At 40.6% G+C, this 26,013-nt stretch overlaps 2 protein-coding genes across 3 annotated transcripts in view; one reads left to right on the top strand and one right to left on the bottom strand.

The window, feature by feature from the left end:
• Positions 1-26,013, bottom strand: part of LOC308060839 (uncharacterized protein) — a 158,629-nt gene that overhangs the window by 10,602 nt on the left and 122,014 nt on the right. The window lies entirely within an intron of this gene.
• INO80C (INO80 complex subunit C) overlaps positions 6,799-26,013 on the top strand; it is a 31,724-nt gene continuing 12,509 nt past the window's right edge. The window contains exon 1 of the mRNA XM_080380008.1: positions 6,799-7,867. Within this exon, the coding sequence (XP_080236134.1) occupies positions 7,121-7,867 (747 nt within the window). The 5' untranslated portion in view covers positions 6,799-7,120. The remainder of the gene's footprint in view (positions 7,868-26,013) is intronic.

Raw genomic sequence — 26,013 nt, 5'->3', positions numbered from 1 at the left:
TGGATGAATTTACAGAACTGGAATCTACCAAGAGCTACTAAATACACAGAAACCATCTACAGAACAAGTATCGTCTTGCATAGTTGCCCTGTTTGTACAGTCTTCCCCACACATCTGCTTTCAGCTCCCGCTGAGGATGATGTACTGGGTTGAACACTCTGACCCCGTACCACTAGCCTCACATTCTCACTTCTCTGTGTGAAAGCACATCCCTTTTACAAATAACGATGGAATAGACAGTCACAGAAAACTGAACTGGAAAAATCCTTGAGAGGTCATCTAATCTACACTTCTGTCTCTTGGTAGAATCAACTGTGCACAATCTTTTGTGGCAGATGTCTAACCTGTTTTTCAAAACCTTCAAAAGCAAGTTTTTCAAGTGTGAAGCTGGCCTTCTCTGAAAAAAGCTCTTTGTAATACAATCTGAATCTTCCTTGCTGCAAAGTTAATACCTTTATTTCTTCATTGTTACAGATACGGAGGGAGATGGTCCCTCCCGCCTTGCAGTGGCCTTTCATATCCTTGGTCTTATCTACCAAAACCCAGAAAGAAAACACAAGCCCTCAAAAATTGCAGTAAAACTAATCATTGAAAGAAAAAAAAAACACCAAACCACCAATGCCCTCCCCCCTTTCCCCAATACCAAAATTCCTCTACATAGTACCCATTTGAGTGCATCACAGAAAGTAACAAAACAGATCCTTCCAGTAGGGCCATTACTAGTACAAAAAATAATAGATGTATGTGTGGAATATGGTTAAAGAATGGCCTACACTGCTCAGTGAACTGAGTTCATCTAACAGGCACAGAGAACTGTTCTTCCTTTTCCAAAGAAATCTCCTCCAGCCCCCTTCTCCTCCATATGCCACACATGTAACCCAAATTCTCTATCACTCTTCACAGATTACAATTCCTAGACCTCAGAGCATCCTCTTACTCTCTTTAAGAAAGATAGGAAAGATTTAAAGACAGTCCAGAAGTGTAATGCCCAAAGCTAGACATAGCATTCAAATTGAGCTTAACCAAAGCTTTGACAAGTGAAAGGATTACAGCATGTGCCTTGCAGGCTTCCTGCGTGTGTGACGTGTGTGTTTCAAGGCACTGTGATACCGCTGATTCATATCCAGCTCATAATTCACCCAGGCTTTGCAATGCCTTCTGCTGCAACTGTTATCCACTCATTTTTACCCCAGCCCACGATTTATGTAGTTCCAATTATTTTCAAATTTTTCTGTCTTGTAGAACACTTTTTACTCAAAAAGAGACGATGTTTTTTAGGAACATCACAGAAATTACACTGTTGCTAAGCAGTATCAATTTGCTTCTCTTGGTCACCTCACACGGACTCTAGGGATTTCCCAGGATCAACAGATGAGACTTCAAAATCACTAGCTATAGAAATAAAGAATGAATTTGTGCTTGTCTGTGCTGGTTTATTTATACATACATTTAAAAAAAAAAACCCCAAACAACAAAACCAAAACCAGAAAAAACTTTTCTCTAAATTCTAATCTTATGCTCCTACCATCTCCTCTTGGCTTGGTATCATCTGCAAATTTAGTCAGTTTTTTTTCTTTTCTGTCCCATCATCTGGTTTGCACAGTAGCAACTCAGCAGAGCAGAGACCTTGGCTAAGACACTGAGTGCAATTGCAGTCTGAGTAGTGCAGCACCCACCACAGTGGTTTATCTAGCATCTGATTTCCTAGTTTGTATTTGAAGAAAAGGAAAAAAAAAGGGAAAAAAAAAAAAAAAAAGAAATGAGGCTAACAAATAACCACCAAAGTCAAGATGTTATCAAGCAGACATTACATATTGGTTTCACTTTGCATCTTCATCTTTTGGGCTTTTTTTTGCATCGAGAAAACAATAGTGAGCAAAGCAGATAACATTCACAAATGGCCCACTAACACTTAGAGATACTTTTGGCAATGTTAACTTACTCAAATTTATAACCAAATTGTAATAAAAATACCACAGCCTTCATCTACAGGCAAACACAAAATCACTATAAAACTGAAAGTGCTGTAGTACTAGAAGACTTGTTCTAACAAGCAGTGATGCATGAGCTAATCCCTATGAGCAATTTATTCAGTGACTCCAACCCCTGTTCTGTTAATGAATTCAATGGGACATTTTTATTTCTGTGAATTTATTCTTTATTTAATTATAAATAAATTAATTATATGACCATGCTCAGTCTCCAGATTGCTTGCAAACTATCTGCCATCCCACCAAGATCTTATGTTCATAAATCAGATTACTTACTCAGCTAATCCACATTTTTTTCAGTCTACAAACCTACAGCATTTTCAAGGTGGTTACTGCATTAAAGATTATGCAAATGAGCATCATGACATTTTTATCTTTCTCAGCTGAGCATTTCATAAATCAAGAACTTGTTCACATGAATAACTGCAGAAAACATTAATCAGAATCTGAATGCAAACTAAATAGCGAAATTAACCCATTTTCACTTTCAAAAAGATGAAATCTAATATGATAAATTAATTCATAATTCTTTTGAGATGGTGGGTAAATATGTTAAATATTGCATAATAAATAATTATCCAGCATATACAGAATACAGGGTTCCATTAACTGCACAATGGCAAATTTATTTCTTTATTCTGTTTGCGTACACTGTGGAAGTTTAAAATCAAAGTCAAATACTACATGTCAGTGTTTTTTCCAGTGTAGAACTCTATTTTACCATAGTGAAATCTGTATTTAATATAACTTTTGGGGTTAGATTTCCCTTGCCTACACAATATTTTGGTCAAACTTGCCAGACACAGCATTGCATACAATTTTTGGTCAGAAGGTAACAACATTGATAAATGGTAAATGTGCTGCCAACATAACTTTTCTGAGTTAGTAGCAAACAATCCAAATGAAGTAAGACTAAACTGCAAACAGAAAACCACTTTGACTCTTCTCTTACAGCTCATTCTGAGGTGTCAAATTCATCACATTTTAAAGTAAACTTCAAGAAGGCGAGGCTACTAGAAAATAGGCACAAAAGGCATTTCTAAAGACCCTGCTTCTCTTTTTGCATTACTAAGAATACAGAAATGGCTTTTTCAAAATTTCTAACAGGAAGATTGCATTGAAAGTTACATACTTGATGTGTGCAGTAAAAAGGCCTTTAATATTACAAAAGTAGTCTCCTTAATCCAAAGTTCAAATTCCTATTTTAAAGGCATTCAACATTATATTTAAACAAAGCTAGTGCAGTGCCTGCAGCTGCAAATTGCAGGGAACAAATGCAAATCACAAGAGTTCACACTGCAGGCTCTGAAAAGTCATCAAAGCCTCCAAGTACTTTTAAAGAATAATGTACAGAATGCCACCAGACCTCACAAGCTACCCTGCAGGAACCCATTGCTTTTTACCTGATAGAGCGGTGAAGCTAAGAACTTCAATCCCTTCTTTTTCCAGAGCCTCTATAAAAATGCAAATGACACCCAGTAGACACATACACAACTAAAAGAAAAGGTGTTTGGTCTTTTTTAATAAACCAAGTATTTTTAAAGATTTTAAAGCTTACAAATTACAGCACAAATTGCATCTATGCAATTCTGCTAAAAATGCATAAATTAACAGAAAAGTCATCTGATACTGTTGCCAGGAAATTGTAATGGTACAAATTACTATGTAACCAACACTAGGAGACATTTCTCAACTGCCACAACTTCCTACATTGAGATCAACCTACTATCTAGTGAAAAGTTATCCCCACTTTCTAGATACAGAAAAAGAAAAAAAAAGAGAGAGAGAAAAAAGCAGAAAGAGGTTATTTAAGCATGTAAAAACTTAATTTTAATTCAGTGGTATACAGAGGGATTATATATATTCTCTTGCACCATTTTAATTAAATTTATTTATTTAATTAATTATAATTTAAATACCTAATAATCTTACAAACTGCAATATGGCCAATGAGTGAAGCCACATACAATTTCATTTTTAACCTGCCCATTTTTCTGGTAGTATAGAAGTATGAAGAGTAGGAATGCTGAAAACTAAACAGCCAGGTGGGATGTAAATTTGGTACTCAGGGAGATTTAATTTCAAAGCTTGGAACAGAATAAATGCAGTTGCAAAGACCAGCCTTTTCCTTTTGATGGAGCAGAAGAGTACCAAAGCATTTGATCCAAAAGCATTCAAGGTATTTGCTCCCACACATCCTGAATGTGGCAGTCTGAGAGTGTCCCACTGCTACCAGCCGCTCTGCTGGGCTGGTTCACCAGTACCCCTACAAAATGAGCTGGCACAACTCTCTACTCACTAGGAAGCTGCTCCCAGGGATGGGCCCAGCAAGGAGCAGCTCTGACACAGCTTATGCTCTCCCAACCATTTCTTGCCTACAGATCTTCTCTGTCAGCTGTCCCTGCATCTCCAAATACGCATTACTAAGGTTCATAATGGTGGGCCATCCTCCTCCATTTCAGGTCAGTCCTTGCTGTCCCGGCAGCAGATGTCATGCCTCGCAGCCTACAACAGAGCCACCTGCACAACAGAGCTCTCCCATGACTGTTGTGGCTCATGGCTACAGCATGCACAGGGGCAAAGCGTGGCTGCCAGGGGCCTCACTCTCTCTACTCTGCTTTATTCTAAGTAATGCTAAAGATACTTCTGCTGGTTTTCGAAACATTTTCTTCTCTCATCACTTTCTTCCTCCACTAAGATAAAAAAAAAAAAAATTAACCTTAAATTATCCTAATCATGAGGCCCCCACCACCCTTCATAAGCCTCAACAACTTCACACTGGAATAATTCCCTCTGCATTATGAGAAAACTATCATTAGTGGTCAATTTTTATCCAGACAAAGGGGGAAAAAAGAACCCCAAATAACAAAACCAAAATGCTGCCTCACAGACCTACAATAAGAGGCTGAGATCTTCCCTAATTCAGCAGACTGCTGTATTTTTCCTCACATATTATTGAAAAAAGTAGAAGGGGCCTCTCCAGTTCACTGAGACTATTACTAACAGACAGGTGGGTAACTGCTCACATCACAAAGTATGCAGGTCTGTTGCTGAGCTGTATTTAATTGTCTTGTTAGCAAGGCAGCATATAAAAAAAAAATAGACCTTGCAGTACTAGTGAGGGAAATGGTGTTCAGCTTGAGCCAGGTTCAGAATGAAGAGCAGGAAAAGCCAGGTCACACCAAGCCAGACTAGCAATTGCCATTTGCACTTCTTCAGGCAAGCCCTCATCCATCTCACAAAGCAACTGCCCACTGGAGTGTGTAACAGGAACCTAGCAAGACATATATTGCACTTACTCACCAGAACGCCATCTCTTAATTTTCAGCAGGGCTGGGTGTGGACAACCACTCAAGAAGTGGGGAAAAGGCAGCCTTGCAACTCCATAGCCCTTCCTACATCCCTCATTCTACTACTCAACTCCTGCAGACACTCTCACCATTTACACTGCCATTATTGCTATTTTCCAATGAGTTGTAGGCCTTCTGGGATTGTAAAGCATTTGGTACCATGTAAAATTGCATTGTACTTAGTATTGCTGCAATACACACGGGCCTTGTAATTTTGTTTTTAGTAAACTGATGGATAAAAATGGGTACAGATAAGAGAATGCCTGGCTAAGTGCTATTTAAAAACTTTCACTGATGCAGCACTTTAATTCTCTGCATGATTCACATGCAACATCTACTTTGCAGCAGCCTTGAAGATGCTCCTCTCAGTAAAAATATCCCTATGATAAGGTATGCTTTCTTTTTTAATTGGGCATGCCTGGGAGCTGAGCACACAGCATGTGCATGGGAAAGAGATGGCATGTAGCTCTGGGAATGAAAAAAAGGCTGAGTAAGACAAGAACAATGCTTTGAACGCACAGAAAAGCAGATCTGGCTTTGTCAGGAGACATGACTCCCCTGCAATTCCCAGTGCCCTTGCCAATTACAAACTCGGATCACCATCTTGAGCATGTGATGGGAGGCTGTCATCTGAAGTGAGAAGAAACATACTGCATAGCACGCATCAGCCTAAAACAATCACTAAGGGTAAATACAATCGCATGTACCAAGCCAGCTTGGCAATGCTGCTGCCAGCCTGTGTGCTCAGACAGAATGACAGTGACTACAGTTGGGAAGGAGATGGAACTTGGACGTTTGTATAAGGTCTAAGGTCTTGCTTACAACCCTGGCAAGCAAATTTTGTCTTGCTTTAGTGCTATATACACAGGTGCCTGGAACATAGCCTGGAAGTCCAGGCTTTTGTCTTCAACTTTTTTTCAGGCCACCTTCAAAGCTTTTGTTTTACACAGCACTGCTGGGCACCCCTACTGTGACCAAGCTAAGTCCTCATTACAGCACCGTCTATAAACGTGACCTAATTTTTATGCCTGAGTATCAACTTCTTGGACCTCTGTCTTTCCACAAGGCATGTGCTGGGGCAGGATCTCATACAGCTGCAGCTAGAAACCCAGTAGTCAGGCACTGCATAGAAGCAGCTGAAACAGATATAGTAGTAAGTTGACCGTATGTTGAATGCAGGTCTATACAAGCATAAAAATGCTAAAACAAGTTTTATTAGTTACCAAGCGGCTAGAGAACTGCCTGCACCCCATATTACCACCAACCAGTTCTCTGGGCTAGGGTATGAAACAGCACAGACAGTAAGAGGCCTGTGAAAACGCTTTGGAGCACAGTCTGAATCATCACTGTTTCAGTATGTTGCTCTGGTGCAAAATAACTCCAGATTCCAACAAGAGGAAAAATTGCTGGACCAGGTCATGTCAAAACAGGATGGAACCAAACAAATCTGTAACAGTATGAATTACCCAGCAATGCACTCACTATCAGCTATCTGTAGTCATATTTTGAGATCTTTAGTGACAACTGTCATTACTTGAAACTTGCATTTAAAAAGATCACAGCTGAAGTGTGGACAGTCACATAGAACACTCACCAGTAGGCTTCTCAAAGGTCATGGTCTTAGAACTGAAAGCAGTTAAAACCGGCTGTGTGCCCTCTCAAGGCAACTGGGAAAAGCTGGCACACTGGAGACTCAGAGAGCTTTCTTGCAGTCTGTAAGCGTTCGACATAAACTTCACCTCACTTCGGGCAGGCTTAAGACAGCCATTGCCTGCAAACATGGCACCATACCCCAGCGCTCACGCTGTGGTGGGCGAGGCGAGGTCCCCCCACCTCCCACACTGTATATTCAGTCGAGTCTTACAGGCTTTTATTTCACACTTCCCAAATGACTGTGCACTGCACGACCCCGAGGCCTCCGTGACATACGGGACTCGGCGAGCGCTGCCGCCAAGGGCTGGCACACCCGAGGCTCCCCGCGTTTCGACACCTCCCACACACACGGGGCCCGGCCGGGGCCGCGCTCTGCCGCCGCCAGCCCTCCGCCGGGGCCCGAGCTGCGGTGAGGAGGCGGGCGGCTTCCTGCGAGGTCCGCCCCAGCTGCCAGAGCACCGCGCCCGCAGCCCCAGGTGCAAACCCCTCACCGGCGGAAGCCAAACCCCCGCGCCCGCCGCCCCCCCGACCACCCTCCGCAGGCCCGGCGCGGGGGAGGGGGAGGCCCGCCGCCGCTACTGCGCATGCCCGCCCGCCGCGCCGCCGGCCAGGGCCCGGGCCCGCGCCCCGCTGCGCCTGCGTCGCGCTGCCCGGCGCCCGGCGGGGGGAGGGGCCGCGCTCCCGCCCGGTTCCGCTCCGGCGGCGCGCTCGGCCCGGGCGCGGAGGGACGGGGAGGGGGCACAAATGGCGAGTTTGATCCCCGCGGCGGCCTCTTCTCCCGCCGGCGCCCCGCCCCGCAGCAAGAAGCGGCCGGCGAGCCCAGGCAGCGGCCCTGCCAAGAAAAAGAAAGCGACGGCGCCGGGTGGCTCGCAGGTAACGGGAGCGGGGCGGCTGGGCGCGGGCGCGGCGGCGACATCCCTCCCCTCCCCTCCGCGCATGCGGGCGGGAGCGCGCGGGGCCGCGTGGCCATCCCCGCCCCCCGGGCGGCGCGTGGTCCCGGCGGGCTCCGCCCTCTGTCGCCGTGTGCCCGCTGCTGCCACCCGGCCGCCTCCTCCGCGCCAGCTCCGGGTTGGGGCTGGCCGCCGGTGCCTGCCGCGGGGCCGGGGCGCCCTGGCGGCCCTCGGGCTGGCGGTTTGTTCCCGGGCGTTCGCAGGCCGCGCTCCGCGCCTCTCCCTCCATTCCCCCCGCAGCGAGGGGGTGATGGGCCCCTCCGTGTGCGCAGCCGGTCGCATGCCTTCCTCAGCCGGGTGTGTGGCCAAGCAGCAAGGCGTAACCGAGGTGCAGTTAAAGCTCTGTTTGAAATACTGGTCGGTGTGCTGTGTGTGCCAGCGCTCTCTGACCAAACCCATTTGCAGCTGTTAGGTTTTTTCCCTTTGCCTTCAGTAGCTTGCTTTGTACCGATATTACATATCCGAGCGCCGCATGCACACCGACGTGCACAACGCCCAGATTGTGCATGGTGATGGTTTTAATTTGAGGTAGTGGATCTGTCACAGAGGAGGGACTAACGCTCAGATCACTTTTTAACAGCTGCTAGTTCTGTGGTGTGCGGCTTAAATACAGTTTTGCGTTACGGCCTTCTCTCAGTTGAGCTGAGTGGACCTAATGGTTAAATGTGAGGTGAAGATGTAACTTCAGAGCCTGAGTTTTGGGGAACAGGGTCAGGGGAGGGGGAAGGTCTATTAATGTGAGTTTCTCCTAATCTCCTACTCCCAGTTGCAGCGGGTAGTGCAGCTTCAGTTTCTGCATCGTGCAGCTCCGCAGACCCATCCCCAACTGATGACATCTGCCTCTTGATCATGAGGTAGCATCTCATACCCCAAAACTAAGTCCCTGGAGAAGTTCAGAGTCAGTGTGTATATGACACCTGTATAGACTTCAGATGCAGCATGTCTTGAATTACTTCTTTTAGAAGGACTTGAGTAGCTAAAGTGGTCAAAGTAAGGTTGGAAAAAATAGTAGTCTCCCGTGCCCCACCCCCCTACCCTAAATGATTCTTCTGAGCAGTATTTCATTAACTATAGCAGTAGTACAGCTACAAAGTATGCCCTACTGCCAGTAGGTTGCTTGTTTGCATTTCACATGAGCCATCTGATCTGGGGAATGTTTCAGCGTTTTTCAGCAGATCTTCTCTCCAGACAATTAAAAGCCATTGTGCACACTTCAGAGCACAGACACAAACCCTTCCTCACTCTGAATGATGCTCTTGTAACACTTGTTTTCACCCGGTGGCAGTTACATAGTTTCTTTTCCGGTGGCCTTATCCCTAGGAGAGGGAGTATGAGCCACAGTGATTAATGTAGTTAAAGTGCGCTGCAACTGTGAAAAATTACTGCCTGGCATGATCACGTTTGACAACTCTTTCAAGGTCTGCTAGAGGTAACAGTCTAGATTTTTCAGCATGGAGAGGACTGCTCTGTGCATGTGTGCACGTGTGTGTGTGTGTGTGTGTGTGTGTGTGTCTATACAGATATAAAACATTATATATATGATGTAAATGCAAATAAATCTTTTGTATTTTAAGAACTTCCCCAAAGCCTTCAGCCTCTAAAACTGCTTTCTGAATGTCACACCAAACTTAAACCTGTGGACGGTTTCCAGTGTTATGAGACAATCCATGGTTTCATACTCAAACTGGGTTTTCATAGTGTGTGATAAACAGTTTTTGCAATTCTTCTCACAAGTGATTTCAGTGGAGAAAGGAGTAATTTCTCTACATTATGTCTAAGTCAGCATACGCATTCACTGACTTCAGCAGTGCAGATCAATCCCGTAAGGAAAAGAAAAAAATTAGTCTCAGAAAATGTGTAACCTCAGGAATGGGAGAAGAAACAGCTCGTTGATCTTCTAGCAATCACATTCATTGTTGCTGACTAGCTCTGGAGCGAGCCAGTTGAAACAGAAAATAAATGGGGGTTTCATGTTTTTTGAGTTAGAAACATTGGTCACTGGGCACTTTCTTCTTCAGTACCTTATTTCATCTTAATCTCCAAATGTCCTTATAAAGTACTTAGTTAATTGCTGAATAATTTAGTTTTTCTGGATAAGGAAACCTATGACAATGAAACACTCAATAACTGTAGTCCACTGAGCTATTCACAATATAGCCAGTCAACAAGCACTTATCACTCTATTTTATAACTTATCCAATCTTTAAGTATCTCAGCCAATCAGGACCTAGATCATCCATGAATTTTAAATACTTTTTCCAAATATATTGTATAGTGTGTATCCAGTCATTATGGGATTTTTATTTTACTTATTTAACTCCAAAGAAGTAACATTCACCTGACAGTCTGATAGGTACACACCTTTAATACACAACACTTTCAGCACAGCTTTGGAGGTAGCACTTGTTAGTCCTCTTGACTGTTCACTTTCCTAATTAACCCCTTTGATATTTTTTAACAGCCTTTTACAGCATATTTTCAGCCTTTCAGAAGTCAAATATACTATGCCATAGCTCAGCAGGGAATGGTTTCCATTTTAAGTAAACTGACATTGTGAAACAGACGGAGAAACAGTGAATTATTTCCTTGGTTAACTAGAAAACTGTAGGTAAGAGGATCCCTACTGAGAGGTTTGTAACTATTTGCAGGGGTCAGCCTGGGATCTGGGGACTCCTTATTATATTAACTGGTACTTCTGCTGAGACCTTGTGCCTGGCCTACATGAAAATATACTTCACATTGTCCTACTGTGAATTTAACCACATCTGTGATTCCATATTCCATCACTATGATATTAAACAAAAAGGGGATTTTATAATTTCCGCAGATCACATAGTTTATTTTCCTTTCATATGGTTTATGTCACAAGTAGCTATCACAGTGCTCACCCTGAAAGACATGCTGCTCTGGTAAAAAAGTAAATTTCAAAAATGTGTTTATTTTTCTATATAACGAATTTGCTTAAGTATAGCGATGTAATTAACTAATTTGAGTAACTATGTGTATCCTACAAGCAGGCACAATTATCACACAGTATACGGATTTTTATAAACCCAATTTTGATTATGTTTCTCAAACATAGGAGTTGCTACTTTGTCTAAGATACACTTTAGGAACATTACCAAAAACCATTCTTCATCGTTTTGTATAAGCCCAAAGGTATTAAGTCATATTTGTTTTGGAAGCACATAGGGCTTGTCAGTCATGTCTACAGAAGGAGACACATGCTTTTTGGATATAATGCCAGTATTTGCCAAATGTAAAATTAAAAGCGAGTTTACAGGAAAGCATGATTGCAAATTGATTACATCACTTTTGTTAGCATTACACAAATACTCCTCCCATGCAGTTGTGCCACTGAAAAATACCTGTCTTTGCCGCAGCAGAAGATTTTTAATGTTGAAGATTATTATGTATATTAAATGTTAACATTCATGTCTCAAAACCAGTGCTGTTTAGTGGTTTACGTAGCACTGTTCAGTAGATGTCCTTGTCCAATGATCCCCAATAGCTGCTGTGCTGGTTCAGCTCCATTGCTGGCTCTTGTGCAGACTTGCCTCCAGGTCTCCAGTCTTTTTAATTGCTAACACTTAACCTGGGATAAAATCTTTGTCACTGATCTTAAAATGGCACCAGTTTACCTTAATGTTCACACCATTATTTTGTAGATCATACAGCAACAGGAAGCTTTTAAGAGTATATTCTACATGAATATGTAATTGGTGAAACAAAATGCGTACCCATGACATCTAGCAAGCTTTAAAGATAACATTTGCAGTGAGATAAGAGATGATTTGGGGGGCAAAAAAAAAATGACTCTGATTTTGTCAGAGAACAATTAAAGAGAGAAAATACGCTAAGTATTATGGTAAATGTATGTTTGCTTACGTTATTTGTGAAACAGCTTCAGACTTAAATGATGAAGTATAGGAAACGCTTTGAGAATGACATCATGTTTTGCCTTACATTCTGAATTGATGTAAACTGCCCTGTAAACTACAGAAATGCAAAGAGAATCCTTTTTGCTTCCTTCTTCTCCATCACTGTAGCAACAGCAGGTCTCGGTACCATTTAGAAAATAAAGGCTGAACTTCTGCAATGGTATTTAAGAATTAAATTATTAAATATATTGATCTAACCTCTAATTATGAATATTGTGGCAGTACTACTGGCAATCTCCATTTTATGTAACTAGCTCTCATATGTGTACCTAACACTTTCTGTATTTCTTGCTCTGTGCTTAAAAACAGAAACCCTACGACAATATTAGAAGATAAAGTACAAACGGTTTAAAGTTATCATCCTCTTAGATAAGCTCCTCTCACGCACAAAGTGAAAATAAAAGGAGGGAATCTAAGATACACTTAGAACTCCATTTTTATTTCAAATGAAACTGAATGCTGATGTTTTATATCATAAACTAAGATAATCAGATTAGAGTCCTGATAGACAGCTGTAAGTTCATCAAGAAGACTTAAATATATACATATTAACATGGTTACTGTTATGTACTCAGAAGCTGTTCACTGAAGACAGAGTTTACCCTAGTACATAAATAGCATGGAATTGGACTCTAAAGCATCAGTAAATTTAATCAGTTCTCCTGTTATGCTATTTTACCAAGGCTATCACTGTAAGTAGGAAACCATCAGATCAATTTTAAAATAACTTTGTTTTAAAAAGTCCATTTGATCTGGCTGTAATTTCCTGAAAAATGAGGTTGAGGAGAATGAGTTTAACTACAGAATCGGTGAGTACCACTACAAGTACTGAGCTGAACTGCTGCTCTCACCATGTTCTGGGACAAGTACCTCTTTTAGTGCATCATACTGTAATAACTTTCTAATCTGAAATTAAAAATTACCTACTTAAAAATTCAGACCTTGTTTACTCCAATCACTATAACACTAATTCTAATTATTATAACACTGTTCCATATAACCTGTAGGAGAAAAGCATGGTTTTCCTTTGTAGCTGGAAACCTAATAAACAAGCTGCATTTCTCACCAATCCACCTGACCTGAAAGAGATAGCAGGGCCCTGATACAACATGCTGGTAGGGAGATGTAAGTACGTACATATTTGCCAGTTATTAAAAAGCTATCACATCATTATGCTCCAGGCGATGCTTTTTTAAAACAAAACAAAACAAAACATCTTTCAGCCCTTAAGGTTATGACAGTAACTGAAAATATATTTAATTTAATGAATGAAGCAGTACCAGTCTGAAGCTGCTGCTTGCCTGGAATGATATCTTTAAAAGATGTAATGTGCTTCCAGGGGATGGTAACTCAAACCTAATTAAAGTGATTTAAATGACACTCTCACTGGATAAAGTCTAGATACCATGATATGGTGCAGTCGATTGCTAGTTATTGGTAGTACTGCTGAGGTGAGTTCAGCTCCTTACACACTTATTCACAACCCTACCCAAGAGTCTTTGCTCCTGCAAAACTAGCAGCCAGTTTGAAACAAATTGCCATGTCTTAATGAGACTTCTAGCAGGTAGTGTTTAAATTGGGATAGCTGTCCCACAGATAGGTAACATACTGACAGCGCATGTCACCAGAGCAGAGAGCACTGAAAATGCCCGGAACTTGCAGGCTTACATCTCTTGTCCCACTTAACCACAAAGGTACTTTCTGCTACAAAGTAATTGCTGTAAATCACTGAAGTAGTAAGCATCTCTTCTTCCACGGGGTTTTTGTCCTCTTCCCAAAACCCAGCTTATTTTCAGCCAGTCCATTAGTGAAAGCCAGGATTATCCCTAGGTACCAGTTTTTGTCACTTGCACATTTGAAGTCAAATCTGTTAAAGAACCAGAATCTCTCCAGTCCCAGATGGGGAAAAATGATAATTAAAAGACAATTAGCAGATTTTGTAGGGAAATCTGGCAAAATTTCTGTGTGTTTTAAGTTTAGCTTTATTCAAAGAAGGGAATTGCTTTTATGGAATAATCTAGTTTAAAAGGGAAACTGTCAAAAGTGAGAGCTTTGCTTGAAATTTATCACATATTGAAGGCTTTAGATGATCTGTAATCATAAAAGTATGTGAATTTCCAAACCAGACTACGCCAGTCTCAGAGTTACCAACCCCCCAACCAAATGTGATTAGATTTTAGATTTAAAGTAAACACAGATGTGTTACGTTGTAGAAAGGCAAAAGCATCTGTGTATTGAGTTTTACTATGGCTGTCCATATGCTGGTGTCACAGGCTTTTTTACCCTTCAGCCCTTATCCTAGTAGACAATTTTAATTTCTCCTTTAGCTAACAGAAGATGGAGAGTCCTACTATGGTCATACTTAATTTGAGGATTCATAATAAACATATGAGAAACTTAGGAGAGCTAGTAAAGGTGGTTCACTGCTTTTATTGTAAGGAGATAAAATAGGATGAGTTATTTTTGTGAAAGAGAAAGAGCGCTCTAAAACACTGCATGTGTGTACTTCTGCATGATGTTTTTGTCTGGGAGGTAGTGCTCCTAAAAAGCAATCTGAGAATCCAGTTAGTCCATTAAAAGGTTCAGATTAACAAAAGAAAGCTTGGAATCACTTAACTGTTTAGATACTGCAGATTCAAAGAGGTATCAGACTGTTTTTCACATTTTTGTGAAGTCATAATGCTTGTGTTAGGTAATAACTTCAGTTTTTGCTTTAGCAAGGCATTAGTAGTTATATACATGTATGGATTTTGGATTAGAAAATCTAATAGAAATATTAATTTGGTAGCCTGGGAGGATTTTGAACACATTTTTTAAGCATTCTAAGAAAACAGAATGGAGAAATAGGCTATTTATTTAGACCTGCAGAAAGCCATAACAGTTGGGACACTTGGTGTTGTGAAATAACCCGGCCCTTGCAACAGAATTCATGGTCGTGAACAGCAGCGTGTCTTGCCTCACTGCAAAGCACACCTGCAACTTCAAGAGGCTCAATCAGGTAATCTGTTAGCTTCTCATGATTAAAAAGGAAAGAGTCGTAGCCGCCTCCTATCTTACATACCTCCACAAGTCTCAGCTGTATGCTCCTGCTGTCTGCATCAAGGCAGCTTTATGGTACTCACCAGACCTGCTCAGCCACTGACAGAGGTCATCAGTCAGAAGACTCCGTTAGCAAACCTGTCCCCTCTCCTGGGAAGCTGCATCGTCTTCTGCTGCGTGGGTGAACTGGACTGATTCACAGGGAAGTCTTAACAGGTATCAGCGAGTAGCATAAGGAGAAAACAGGACCACTTGGCGAGGAAAACCACTTTTCCACTACATGAGCTATTTCATGAGCTTAGATGCTCTTAACTGCAGATTTCATTAGTTAATCGTAACAAACTAAATGAAAACTGGAGCAGTTCAAGATCTCATTCATTATAGATCCAGTGTCCCTGCCTGTGGGAAGACCTGAGGAGTAACAGCTTCAGCTGTCATACTGCTTGCCTGTCAGTCTCTAGGTGCCTTAGCTGATTTTACAAACTCGGGCAAACTCTGTGAGATGCCACCAAAATAAGCTAGCAGGAAATACTACAGACTACTCCTAATTCTACTTCTCCCTGAAGATTTAGGCAACTCTTTCTGCTTGGGATTCAGAACCATGAACATCTGCCTTTCTGAAAGCAGATATTAAATTCTTTCAAAAGTAGAACAGAAGTCACACTTACGGCACTGATACTTGCTTTTTATATCATGCGTCCTTAAAAGTGCTTGCTGTGTCCTGCACTTCAAGTTGATCCAGTTCCTGCCTCTGCCTGAGGGGATTCAAACCCTCTTTTTCCCCATGCACACCTTCACCACCACTGGCATGGTGGGAGGGGGGCGTGGGTATGTTTCCTCCTCTCCAGCCAAGGATGGATGTTCTGTCTGTTCCAAAGAGAATGACTCCCTAGTCTGATATTGAATGCAGTTGTCAGGATGATCTGCTTGTGTGGTTTAGGTATTTATTTCTCTTTAATATTTTGTCTAATGATGATTTAAATGCAAAATATACAGTTGTGCGAACAGGGATCAGAAATCTTTTCCTTCCAAAACTCTCGCCAAAAAGCTACATAGTCATGCCATCTAATAACATGCATTTATGTTGTAATAAAAATGCATCACTGTTAATTCAAGAAACAAATTTGAAATGGATAAAAGGAAACTATTTTGTGATTAATATGCAATTAAACTGTAGCAGAGTTCATCATTCTGGGAAGGGTGAATATCTGTAGTTACATGGTTTGTAATCATTGTGCCCCAGGATGTTAGTGCTGGCTGACTCAGAAAAATTGTCCTTGCTAATTATAAGACTCTGCTTTGGATAAGGAACATTTTGGGGAATTAAAAGAAAAAACCTTCTGTAAAGCATTGCAGGCCATTGCTAGGGTTTACCACATGAAGAGAGACTTGAAGTATCGTATCTGGCCCTTTATCATTTATTAAACAGAAAAAAAAAAGATTTGTTTTATATAATTTGTCCTTCATTTTCATTAACAGACAAAATATTGTGCTTCTGTGTACTTCTATGCACAAACTGTCTAATATGTGAATTACATAAAATTTAACTTAATTTAAAAAGATACCTCATTTTCCAAACATCCACACAGGCCTAGAGGTGAAAACCTTGTAAACAGTTTTAAGCAAGTTAGGGTTTTTTTCACTTTTCTGCCCTTACAGTGTTGGCATGCTAGTAGCACTACCAACCCCTGTGTACATAAGGATGCAACGTGCTTGTCACGACAGGACCATTTACTGCTTCCTCAGATCTGGGCTTTTCTGAGTTAGGGAAAGAACGAGAAGGGCATAAAAGGCTGAGATGCCTATGATAGTTTGCGCATTATTTAGGCAAGGTTTACACGTACGCATGGTGTCACTTAGGTGGTACAAGCCGGAAAAACCAAATAAGCTTCAAGCATCCATGTCTTTTTTCAAATCTGAAAATACTTGAAACTTCCTAAGCTAAATACAGAACAACTGCTTAGAGTTTGGTTAGGTATGTATCAAGTAGACCATCTTTGAATGAAAGGTTAGTGGCATCTCAAGAGTACACGGGATATTAATCAGGGATGGGAGAGGGTATTGTGAAAATATAATCTAGGAGAAAGGAGGAGGGAGTTAAAACCCTGTAGAAAACTCTGTGAAAGTTATGTGCCATAAAAACAGTCTTTCTATTGAGTCCGTGGTGTATTGGTATGCAGTCCATCCAGAAGCTTGTCTTAATTTTCCAGATAAACAGGTACATTTAATAAAAGATGACCGCTCTATGACCACTCTGCCTAGCAACTTTGTTACATTTATGCCCTGAAACCATCAGGACTACAGCAAAATACTGCTGAAATGGAACATGCAGAAATTAGGGCAGTAATTAACATGAGTTATATGACTGCTCATGACCAGAAGAGCTTTTTGTTAATAAAACCAGTATTTCCTATTTCATAGGATATTGATTTCTAACTAGGGAGATGGAGAGTTGCCCGGAGAGCTGTGGAATCTCTGTCCTTGGAAGGTGTTCAAGACCTGCTGGGACAAAGCCCTAAGCAGCTTGGTCCAAGTCAGTTTTGACCCCGCTTTGAGCAGAAGGTGGGCTGGTGACCTCCCGAGACCCTTTCCAGCCTCCGTCTCATTTCAGATGTCTGATTTATATGATTTGGATAGGCATGTCCTCTCCCTAGACAAGAAGTCATACACGCTTCCATAGGCAAGTCAGGGCACCTCAGCTGGGTACTTTTCCCCACAGTGCATTAATGAAGTCCAAAACTCAATGATTGCATTTATACAGTATTAATTCCCCCTACGCTGTAACAATGGTTATGTTTGAGCAGAACTGCTTTTCTCTGGGAGGAACAGCACAATGTTCTTACAGCAAAATTAACTCTTAAAATCAACAAACTGGAATATAAGGCCATTTCTCCTTAACATATGCATAGTGTGTTCAGGCTCCTCAAACCAAAGTAGTTAGCTGGAAAGTCCTTATTCCTTAAGTTGATTATCTTTGCATAGTCTAGAACTAGCAATGCTAGTTTGAATCTCACATTAACAACCTTACATTTTCTCAAGTCAGAAATTCCATTCTCTTCTTAATTTTTGTTAGACCTATTTGTTGCACCCAGAACTGCCTTTTGTTGCAGCCATAGAATGGCCCTTTTTATCCTCCTCCTTTCCATCTGTCCAAAATATATTACTTGCTAAATAATTCATTGTGGGAAGCTTCTTAAAATATCCTGCTAAACCCATCACAAAATATTAAATACTACTTTTCCCCTCTCACCTATGATCATGGGTGTAATACCAAAACTTCACTATTTCTAATGTAGTAGTAAAGTCAAGACAGTTCATAGTTCTGTTCTGTTTCAAGTCCAGTGAAAAGACAGTCAGAATACAAGTTTATATGCAAAACACTGAACTGTGGCACTTTTCAGATGTGCTGCCATTCTTCAGCTTCAGTATATAGTATCAGGGTGAAGTGTATGGCCACAGAACTTACATTGTTGAGTAAACAACCACCTACTTGTACAAATGTTTCTGCAGAAATAGTTCAGAAGTTTGCATTGAAATTAGCATCACTATACAACTCTCTCCTCCCTTTTCCTCCTGAGCAGCCTCAAAATAGTCTACAAGAGATACTTGTATTACCTTTTTTTCATCTAAATTAGAATTTGTTGTATGTTTATTTTGGTTCAGTCATCAGGTGGGTTTTTTTCATTATCTAGTTAAACATAGGTATCCGTAGGATAATGCACCTACAGTTCTGCTGAGTACAGGAGACCCAGTCTGCTATTCAAAGCAGGAATGATTCATGTTGAGTTTGCTAGATAAGGAACATGGGTGTAATATTCAGGGAATGTACCGCCAGATATTCTTGTCCTATAGTTTGGGACAAACAATAAAGATGACGTTTGTAGTCTGAAGATTTTTAAAAACTAAGGTATAGGTTATTTTCTTGTCTTCTTTAGAAGACCTTTGAAGCATCTAGTAAAATTACTGGTCTCTGATACGTTATGCCTTTGATAACTTTTTGAAGGTTTGTAGAAGGAATATTTTTATCCTCAATTGCTTTATAAGTGGAATGTTCCATATGTCAGCGTACCCAGCATTTGTCTTTCTGACATTGTGTTTGGGTATGACACTGAACTACCTGTACACAAATGGAAAAGCTGGCAGTATGGTTGCTAGTACTTACTAATGCGTCACGGCAGCAGTAGGTGTAGTTAGCAGAAATGTAATAGAAATAGAATTCTTATCTACGAAAAGTGACAAGGCAGAAGGAAGTGCTAAAATATGCAAAAAAATTATGGAAAATGCAAAAGTTAAGTTTTGTTTTCTGTATTTGTTTACCAGTTAGTCCATAACATCTGCATGTAACATTTGACTGTTCTAATTCACGTCTATTTTTCCTAAGAATAATAGATAGAACAGTAGCTCTGGAAGAAAGATACACCCTGTCTTTACTTGAAAGTAATTAATTGACTTTCCTTGAAGAAATGCTGTTTTGGTTTTGTTTGTTAGTCAAATGTTGTTTCTTGTCAAAATGGATAATGTTTTACAGAATAAACTACAATCAGGAAACTATTTTTTGCAGAATGGAATTGCTTTCTTGTCAGCTATAGGAGCCGGTATCTTTTTGCTTTCCTTGTCCCTGGTTCAGTCATATGCAGATGAATGGACTTGGATCCTTCTCCTACCGTGGCTGAAGCCTGTTATTTGACAGAGGGATTTTGTTATGCTCCCTGAGCAGCATTATAATGTTAACAGCACGTGAACATATTGTAATTCTCCAGTCTTTTCTCCAGAAATACTTTGACCTTAACTGTTCTATATCAAATGATGTATTTTAAACCGTGAGAAGTGGTTTAGCTGAAGTTGTTGACTGAGCTGATTTTTTCTGATGGAGAAAGGAATGTACTGGCAGTTTTTTAAAAAATTCAATTGTGATTTATTCTAGTCTTTTTTGGTAGTATGCTTCCATCCATTTTCAGTCTTAAGACCCATCAATTTAGAAGACTTTCTTGCTCTTGGGGAATCAAAATATTCTGTTAGCTGGGCTTGGTTATACCCTTGGTGAGAGTACAAACTAACATGTGCTTTTTCATTCCATATATCCTGAAATTTTTAGCTCCAGAGCTGCTTCAGCATGCCTTTTAGCTCATGAATTTGTCCAAGTTACAATTTTCTTAATAAACTGTCAAATGCTACAAACAAGGAATATTCCCAGTCCACCAAATGAAATCTTAAAGTGAGAGATACTTTGCAATTATTTAAGCTGAAGGGAGCTTTGTGGCAAATGCAAATTAAACCAAGCTTTTCCAGGATAGTGGGAAGCTATTCACAGTTGTGTCCCAATTACATTTTGTTTGAGGCTTTTCCCCAGAGAAAATGGTAATTTTTTTTTCCTTGAAATATCTGTAAGTTATAAAACTTTGTCTATCATAGTGGTTGAAAATTTTTAAATGGAAAAACATGTTTGGCATCCGAAATCTCTTGAGAAGAGGTCATAGCTTTTTATTGAAGCTTGTTAGTCTCTTTCTGTGTTTGAAAGTTTAATAATTTTGAAGAGAACAAAGTAAACTGAGTTTTTCTGGATTTATTTTTTTTTTAAGTGAGCAGTACCAGTAAGAAGGTAGTTCTTCCTAGGTCTTCTTCCCCTAGGTTTTCAAGAAACGTTTGAGAGGCGGGGAATGTAATTAAAATCTTATTCTCCTTTTGGCTGCATTTTTAATTTTGAATTCAAACCCTCACACAGCATAATAGAGCTTTGCTTTAGGGTATTTTATACCTCTATCAAAGTGACTAAACTAATTAGTATTTTATACATTTTGGTAAGCATTTTGTCACTGGAAGCACCAGTGCAGGTGAATGATAATGGTTTGAAGCTCAGGCAGTGACAGGACCCTAAATGAGAATGTCGCCTTTTAATCAAGAGCACTTGAAGTCTATGGTATTGAAATGCCCTACAGAGAACATAGAAAAGCCATCCATCACTTTGTGACAGTCCAGTCTTTTAGCGCATGAGTAAAATTTTATTCAGCCTTTCTAAGGCAGCTGGATTGTAAGACGTTTTAACTCATCTCGAAACAGCAGTGTAAAAGTTTGAAAGCATGATGTACAGATTGCATTTTGGACAGCACATGTGTCTTCATGTATTATCTTCATTTATTTAGATTTCACTTGAAATGTTTTCCATGTCCTGCTTCAAACATTTCTCCCTTCCCTCTCATACACCCAACAGGTGAGATTATTTCTAAATTTTAGTCATATGTTTGGAGTGAATTTGCGTAGTTGATTAACTCTTGATGCTCAGCAGAAATACTCAGCAAGCTAGAAGGAAAGAGCTGCTGCTCTAGGAGGGGCAGATTTTTTAAGTCTCACACAAAAAAGTAGTCTGACTTGGGACTCAGAAGTCCTTTGGGGAACGCTTAAAAGAAGGTGAAGTACATTTAGTGTGGAATTATAAACTGTTATTATACAGTTATAATCAACAATTAATTTGAAGCTTTGTGTTGTTATGTTTGTTTTTAACAACCCTCTCTCAGCTTTCTTTATGAGTGAGAGCAGCATCATCATCTGAGGACAATGTTGTATTTTAAACAAAAATATTTTTGGTATCAGGCATTTGGGAGATTTACTTTTGATGTCAATGGAAGCAGAAACCTGTACCAGGAACCTTGTCTTTTAAGATGAGTTGGCAATCCATTGACTGAAATGGATTTACTGTCAATTTACACTGTATGCATGACTGTCTTGGCCACCCTACTATCTGCTTGAAATCAAGAACATCGACCTGCACTATACTTAATACCTGTTTTCACCTGGCTACTACTCAGTTTTTTTGTGTAGTAAATAGAGTTTTTCTGTACCCTGTGAAACAAAATCTGCTGTGAATATGCCAGAGTAGGGTTTTTTCCTTTCTAGCATTTGGACATTTTCAAGCTGAAATATTTTTTTTTGCCCTACCCCAAAATAAGGTAGGACCTTCTGTGAAGAGAGAATGTTCCTAAAATGCTACCATGTATCAGAGTGCTGAGACAGAAAAGGCTGGGGAAATTGTGTTGGGCTTCATTTTAGTGAGTGGAAAAGAAGAGGGATGAAGTTTTTCCTATTGAATCCAAGAACCAGGAAAATGCAGCCAGATGGGGAAGACATGTTTATACATGTTACTGAATAAGTCTTTCCAGCAAACCTTTCTGTCACAGACATAGAGAGAGTTAATCTTGTTCAAGAGAGTGCTATTTCTTCAGTCTTACATTGTTAGAGTCTTCAGTGAGTTTGCCTTCAGAAATAAACTGTGCTAATAACGTTGGTAATGAGAAGGTTTTTAGCCATCATTTTAACTTGAGCTTAAACACATCTGACACCTTTCTCTCTGAATTGTTCCCAGCGATGTAAAGAGCAGCATTTTTGCCTGCCAGAGTGTACGTGTTCAAGTTTTAATGGCTCCTGTCATGTCATCACACAAAGTTAAATGAATTAAATATTCAGAATGTGCAAGAGCCTGTGCCAGGCTTGTTATACAGTGAGCTAATATATTAATCAAACAGCTTAATGTATGTTCCAGTATGAGCAGTATTAGCTGGGACTCCGTTAAATAGCTGACATTCAAAGTCTACTCCCAGTTTTGAAAAGTCTGCTTATATCATTGCTGCTGTCATCTGGTGACATTCATGCTATGTTTCCACATGGCATTCTGATTCACTGTAATTGGCTGCTAGTGAAAATACAGGTATTATCCATCGATTTTATAAATTACCATTTTCTTCTGTGGCTGCATGCCACAGCCTCATAAGGATGTTACAGAACTTAGATGCAGCTAAAAGCTGAATAAGTTGCTACAAGTTAGATATTGCTGCTTTAGAAGTAACCTACTACAGGAATAATTAGACAGATACCGTTATCGAGTCTGAGTTAAAACAACTCTGTCAATGAAATTAGGAATGTCACTGTAGTATTACTGTGATTATGAAAATCAGCTGCCAAAAGTAAGGAAAAATTAAATTATTTCTTGAATTTCATATACAAAGGTTGGAGACAAATGGGTTCCTCAGTTAGCCAGACTGGGTTCTTGGGGCAAAGTTATCACCAAGTGTGATACGGTATGCAGTGACAGGATGCCAGAAATGCACTAATTGACATCTTTGACTTTCATGTTTCTTCTTGGTTTTTTATATTTTTGGTTTTGGTTTTTTTGTTGTTGTTGTTTTGCGTTTTTTTAATGTTTGTTTTTGTGTTCTTTTATGTTTTTTATAATTTGTAAAATCCTGTTAGTCTAAAATAATTAAGAAATATTATATAATATAATCCACAAGTAAATAGGTAAGAAATTATACTTCAGCATATATCAGTTGTTCTGTTATGCAGTTCTAATCTTTGCCCGGGGTGGGGAATGATGATTCAAACTAGCACGTTCATAATAAGTTAATTCCACCTGGTATTTAGTCCCATCACAGACACCCATCCCAAGCCCCACAATGCTGATTCTACCTAGAAATAGCCAAAACAAAGAATCCAGCTTCCATGGTCTGCAAGTTTTGCTTGTCCTCTCCCTAAATAAAACCAGACAGATGGAGCGATCTATGGAAATCATGTGAAAACCAATACATCTGCGGTAGGGAATTTGGAACAGAATATTTCGAGAAAAATTAATAGATCTACCAAAACCTAAGATTGAAAGTAGTATGTGAACAGGCAGCCTCCCAGTGTGTGTTTTCTCCCACTACAGACAGCACATACAGTAGGGTCCAAACTAGGCTCATTCCTGGGGTTTGGCTTTATTCAAAAGAAACAGGTCTTAAGTTAGCAGGGCTTAGCTCAGGTCTCTTCCCCAGACTTGGCTGCTCTTACAACAAACCTCTTAGGACATCCAAGTGTTTGCTGCAGGTCTTTCCGCTGTCTCGCATTTTTGCTGTCTCCTAACCAAGTGAAATCCTCAGCCAGCTTCCTCCCGCACTGACTGTCACCTGGTCCTAGTACGTAACAGGGAGGACACTGTCCCACCCCGCTGGGATGCACTGAATACTGTATAGATGGTCTTGTGAAAAGAAATGCAAAAAAAGAAGCAGCACCCCTCACTATAGCTCCCATCAATCCCATGAGTGATAGAGGTTGCCAACCTGTCACACTGTGGTTGTAGTCAAAAATTCAGCTAAAGCACGTATACACAACTTTATAAAGGGAATAAAATTGTAAAAGTCTTATAAGAAGCCTTTGCCCTGCTGTCTACAACTTTTAAAACATGCCATTCCAGTCAAGGTTGCTCTGTGCCTGGCTAAGGAGGGTGCTGGGAGGAGAACAGAGGTAACGTGAGAAGCGGTGGCAGCATGGACTTCAAAGGATGAATATAGTTACTGATGGCTTAGCTGCAGTCTTTGGTGTTTTTATTGTTATTTGGAAGGAAACTAGCATAAGCATGTTCAGCTGCAGTGAAATCACACCTTCCATTTGTCAGTGCAGATGTACCATGTAAATGTAAAGCCACCCCCGACTCTTTGTTGTTATAACCTTCAACAACCTATGGAGAAAAAAATATACTGCTTAGTGACTGTTGTAGCACAAATTCTCAGTAGCCCTAGTTACATAAACCACTGTTTAAAAGACACAATTTAGTTATAAAGTGCAGATTAAAAGTCGCTTCACTGTCTCTCTACTTGAAGTGTATATTGAGCTCCCCATAAAGGATGTTTACAAGCTCAGTTAAAAAGAAGCTTTAAAGAAGCTATCGAGAGTTTCAGCCCATGATTACGCTTTCTAGCCCTACTGCAAAGCATTTGGGATTATCCTAGGGCACAGGGTGTGAGGGGTTTAGAGAACATGTGCTGGGGACCGGCTGTGAGGTGGTGGGGTAGGGGAGGTTGCAGCACACACTGAGAAGTGTGTGTTCCCCGTGACGGGCGCTTCCTTGCTCTGCTCTTCATGGGACTGCAAAGGGGATCTGAATTCATTCCTGTTTGTTTGCCCCAACACATGGCAGTGAGGAACAAACTACCTTCCAAACTAAACATCCAAGCTAACAAGCACATTAAGGAGAGATTTGTTCAGTTAATGTTACAAGTTAAAGATTACCTTTACTGTACAGTAATTGTTCACTGAGGAATCTTCTTTCAGGCTGTAAATAATGTTTTGTATTGCCATTGTATTACTCACTTTCAGGAAACGTGGGGTTTGCTGTACAAAGGTAGATCCGTATTGGTTAAAATTCATTTGGCATCTCCCCCTGCCTTTAAAAAAGACCTTCAGAAAACAAACCTGAAACATAAAATGATGTTTCTTATGCTTTAAATCCTGGCATTTTAAAACATAGTCTGGACAGGCTTGTAGGTTGTTGAGATACTTTCAGTTTGTGGCTATAAAACTGCTGAGGGTATCAGCTGAGACTTCTGCAGGCTGCACAGAGAGCGTTCCAAAGCTCTCTACTTGCCAGAGTTCACTCCTCTGTGCCATAGAACATTATTCTGGAAGCAGTGCTTCTACTCAACTCTTTAATGTTTTTCCAGAAAGAAAACCACATTAGCTGAACATCCTTTCCATAGCGCTCCTGCTAAAAATCAGAGTTTTCATACAAGCAATGCTGAGTGAGGAAACTGGCATGCTTCTACAGTGTCTCTTTATCTCAGTTCCCAACATTCAGCTGGGATCATAGTGCTCGGTCTTATTTGCTTCCCAGTCTATCACAGGGCTCTGAAATCATGGTATCGGTTGCATACCACTATGGTATGCATGTTGCTATACAGTCCTGCACACCAGCCTGCGCCCTTTGCCTTGGAGGGGAAACCACTGCTCTCAAATTGTCCATGACAGATCCAGAAGCTACTAGTGATGTGTCTCGTTGGGACTGGAGGATGACTTGGATGTCCACATGGCCCAGAAAAGCAGCAGCTGCTACTCCAGATCCTGCTGCCTCTAACGCTGTGCAAAAGGTACCGGCACAAACAAAATTAACATCTGGCCTGTAACATGAGTTATCTCGACTCTTAGCAGCACTAATACCTGAACTCCCTTAGGGGCTGGACCGGAAAAGAAACTACGTGTAGAATTTACATTCAGGAATTGTCCTGCCAGGAACAGTTCCTTACTTTCCTTCCCAGGAAGATTAGCACTGAATCCACACAGAAAAAAC

Source organism: Falco punctatus (assembly GCF_963210335.1).
Source record: "Falco punctatus genome assembly, chromosome: 3".
Taxonomy (NCBI): Eukaryota; Metazoa; Chordata; class Aves; order Falconiformes; family Falconidae; genus Falco; species Falco punctatus.
This window is presented reverse-complemented; position numbering and strand designations above follow the sequence as displayed.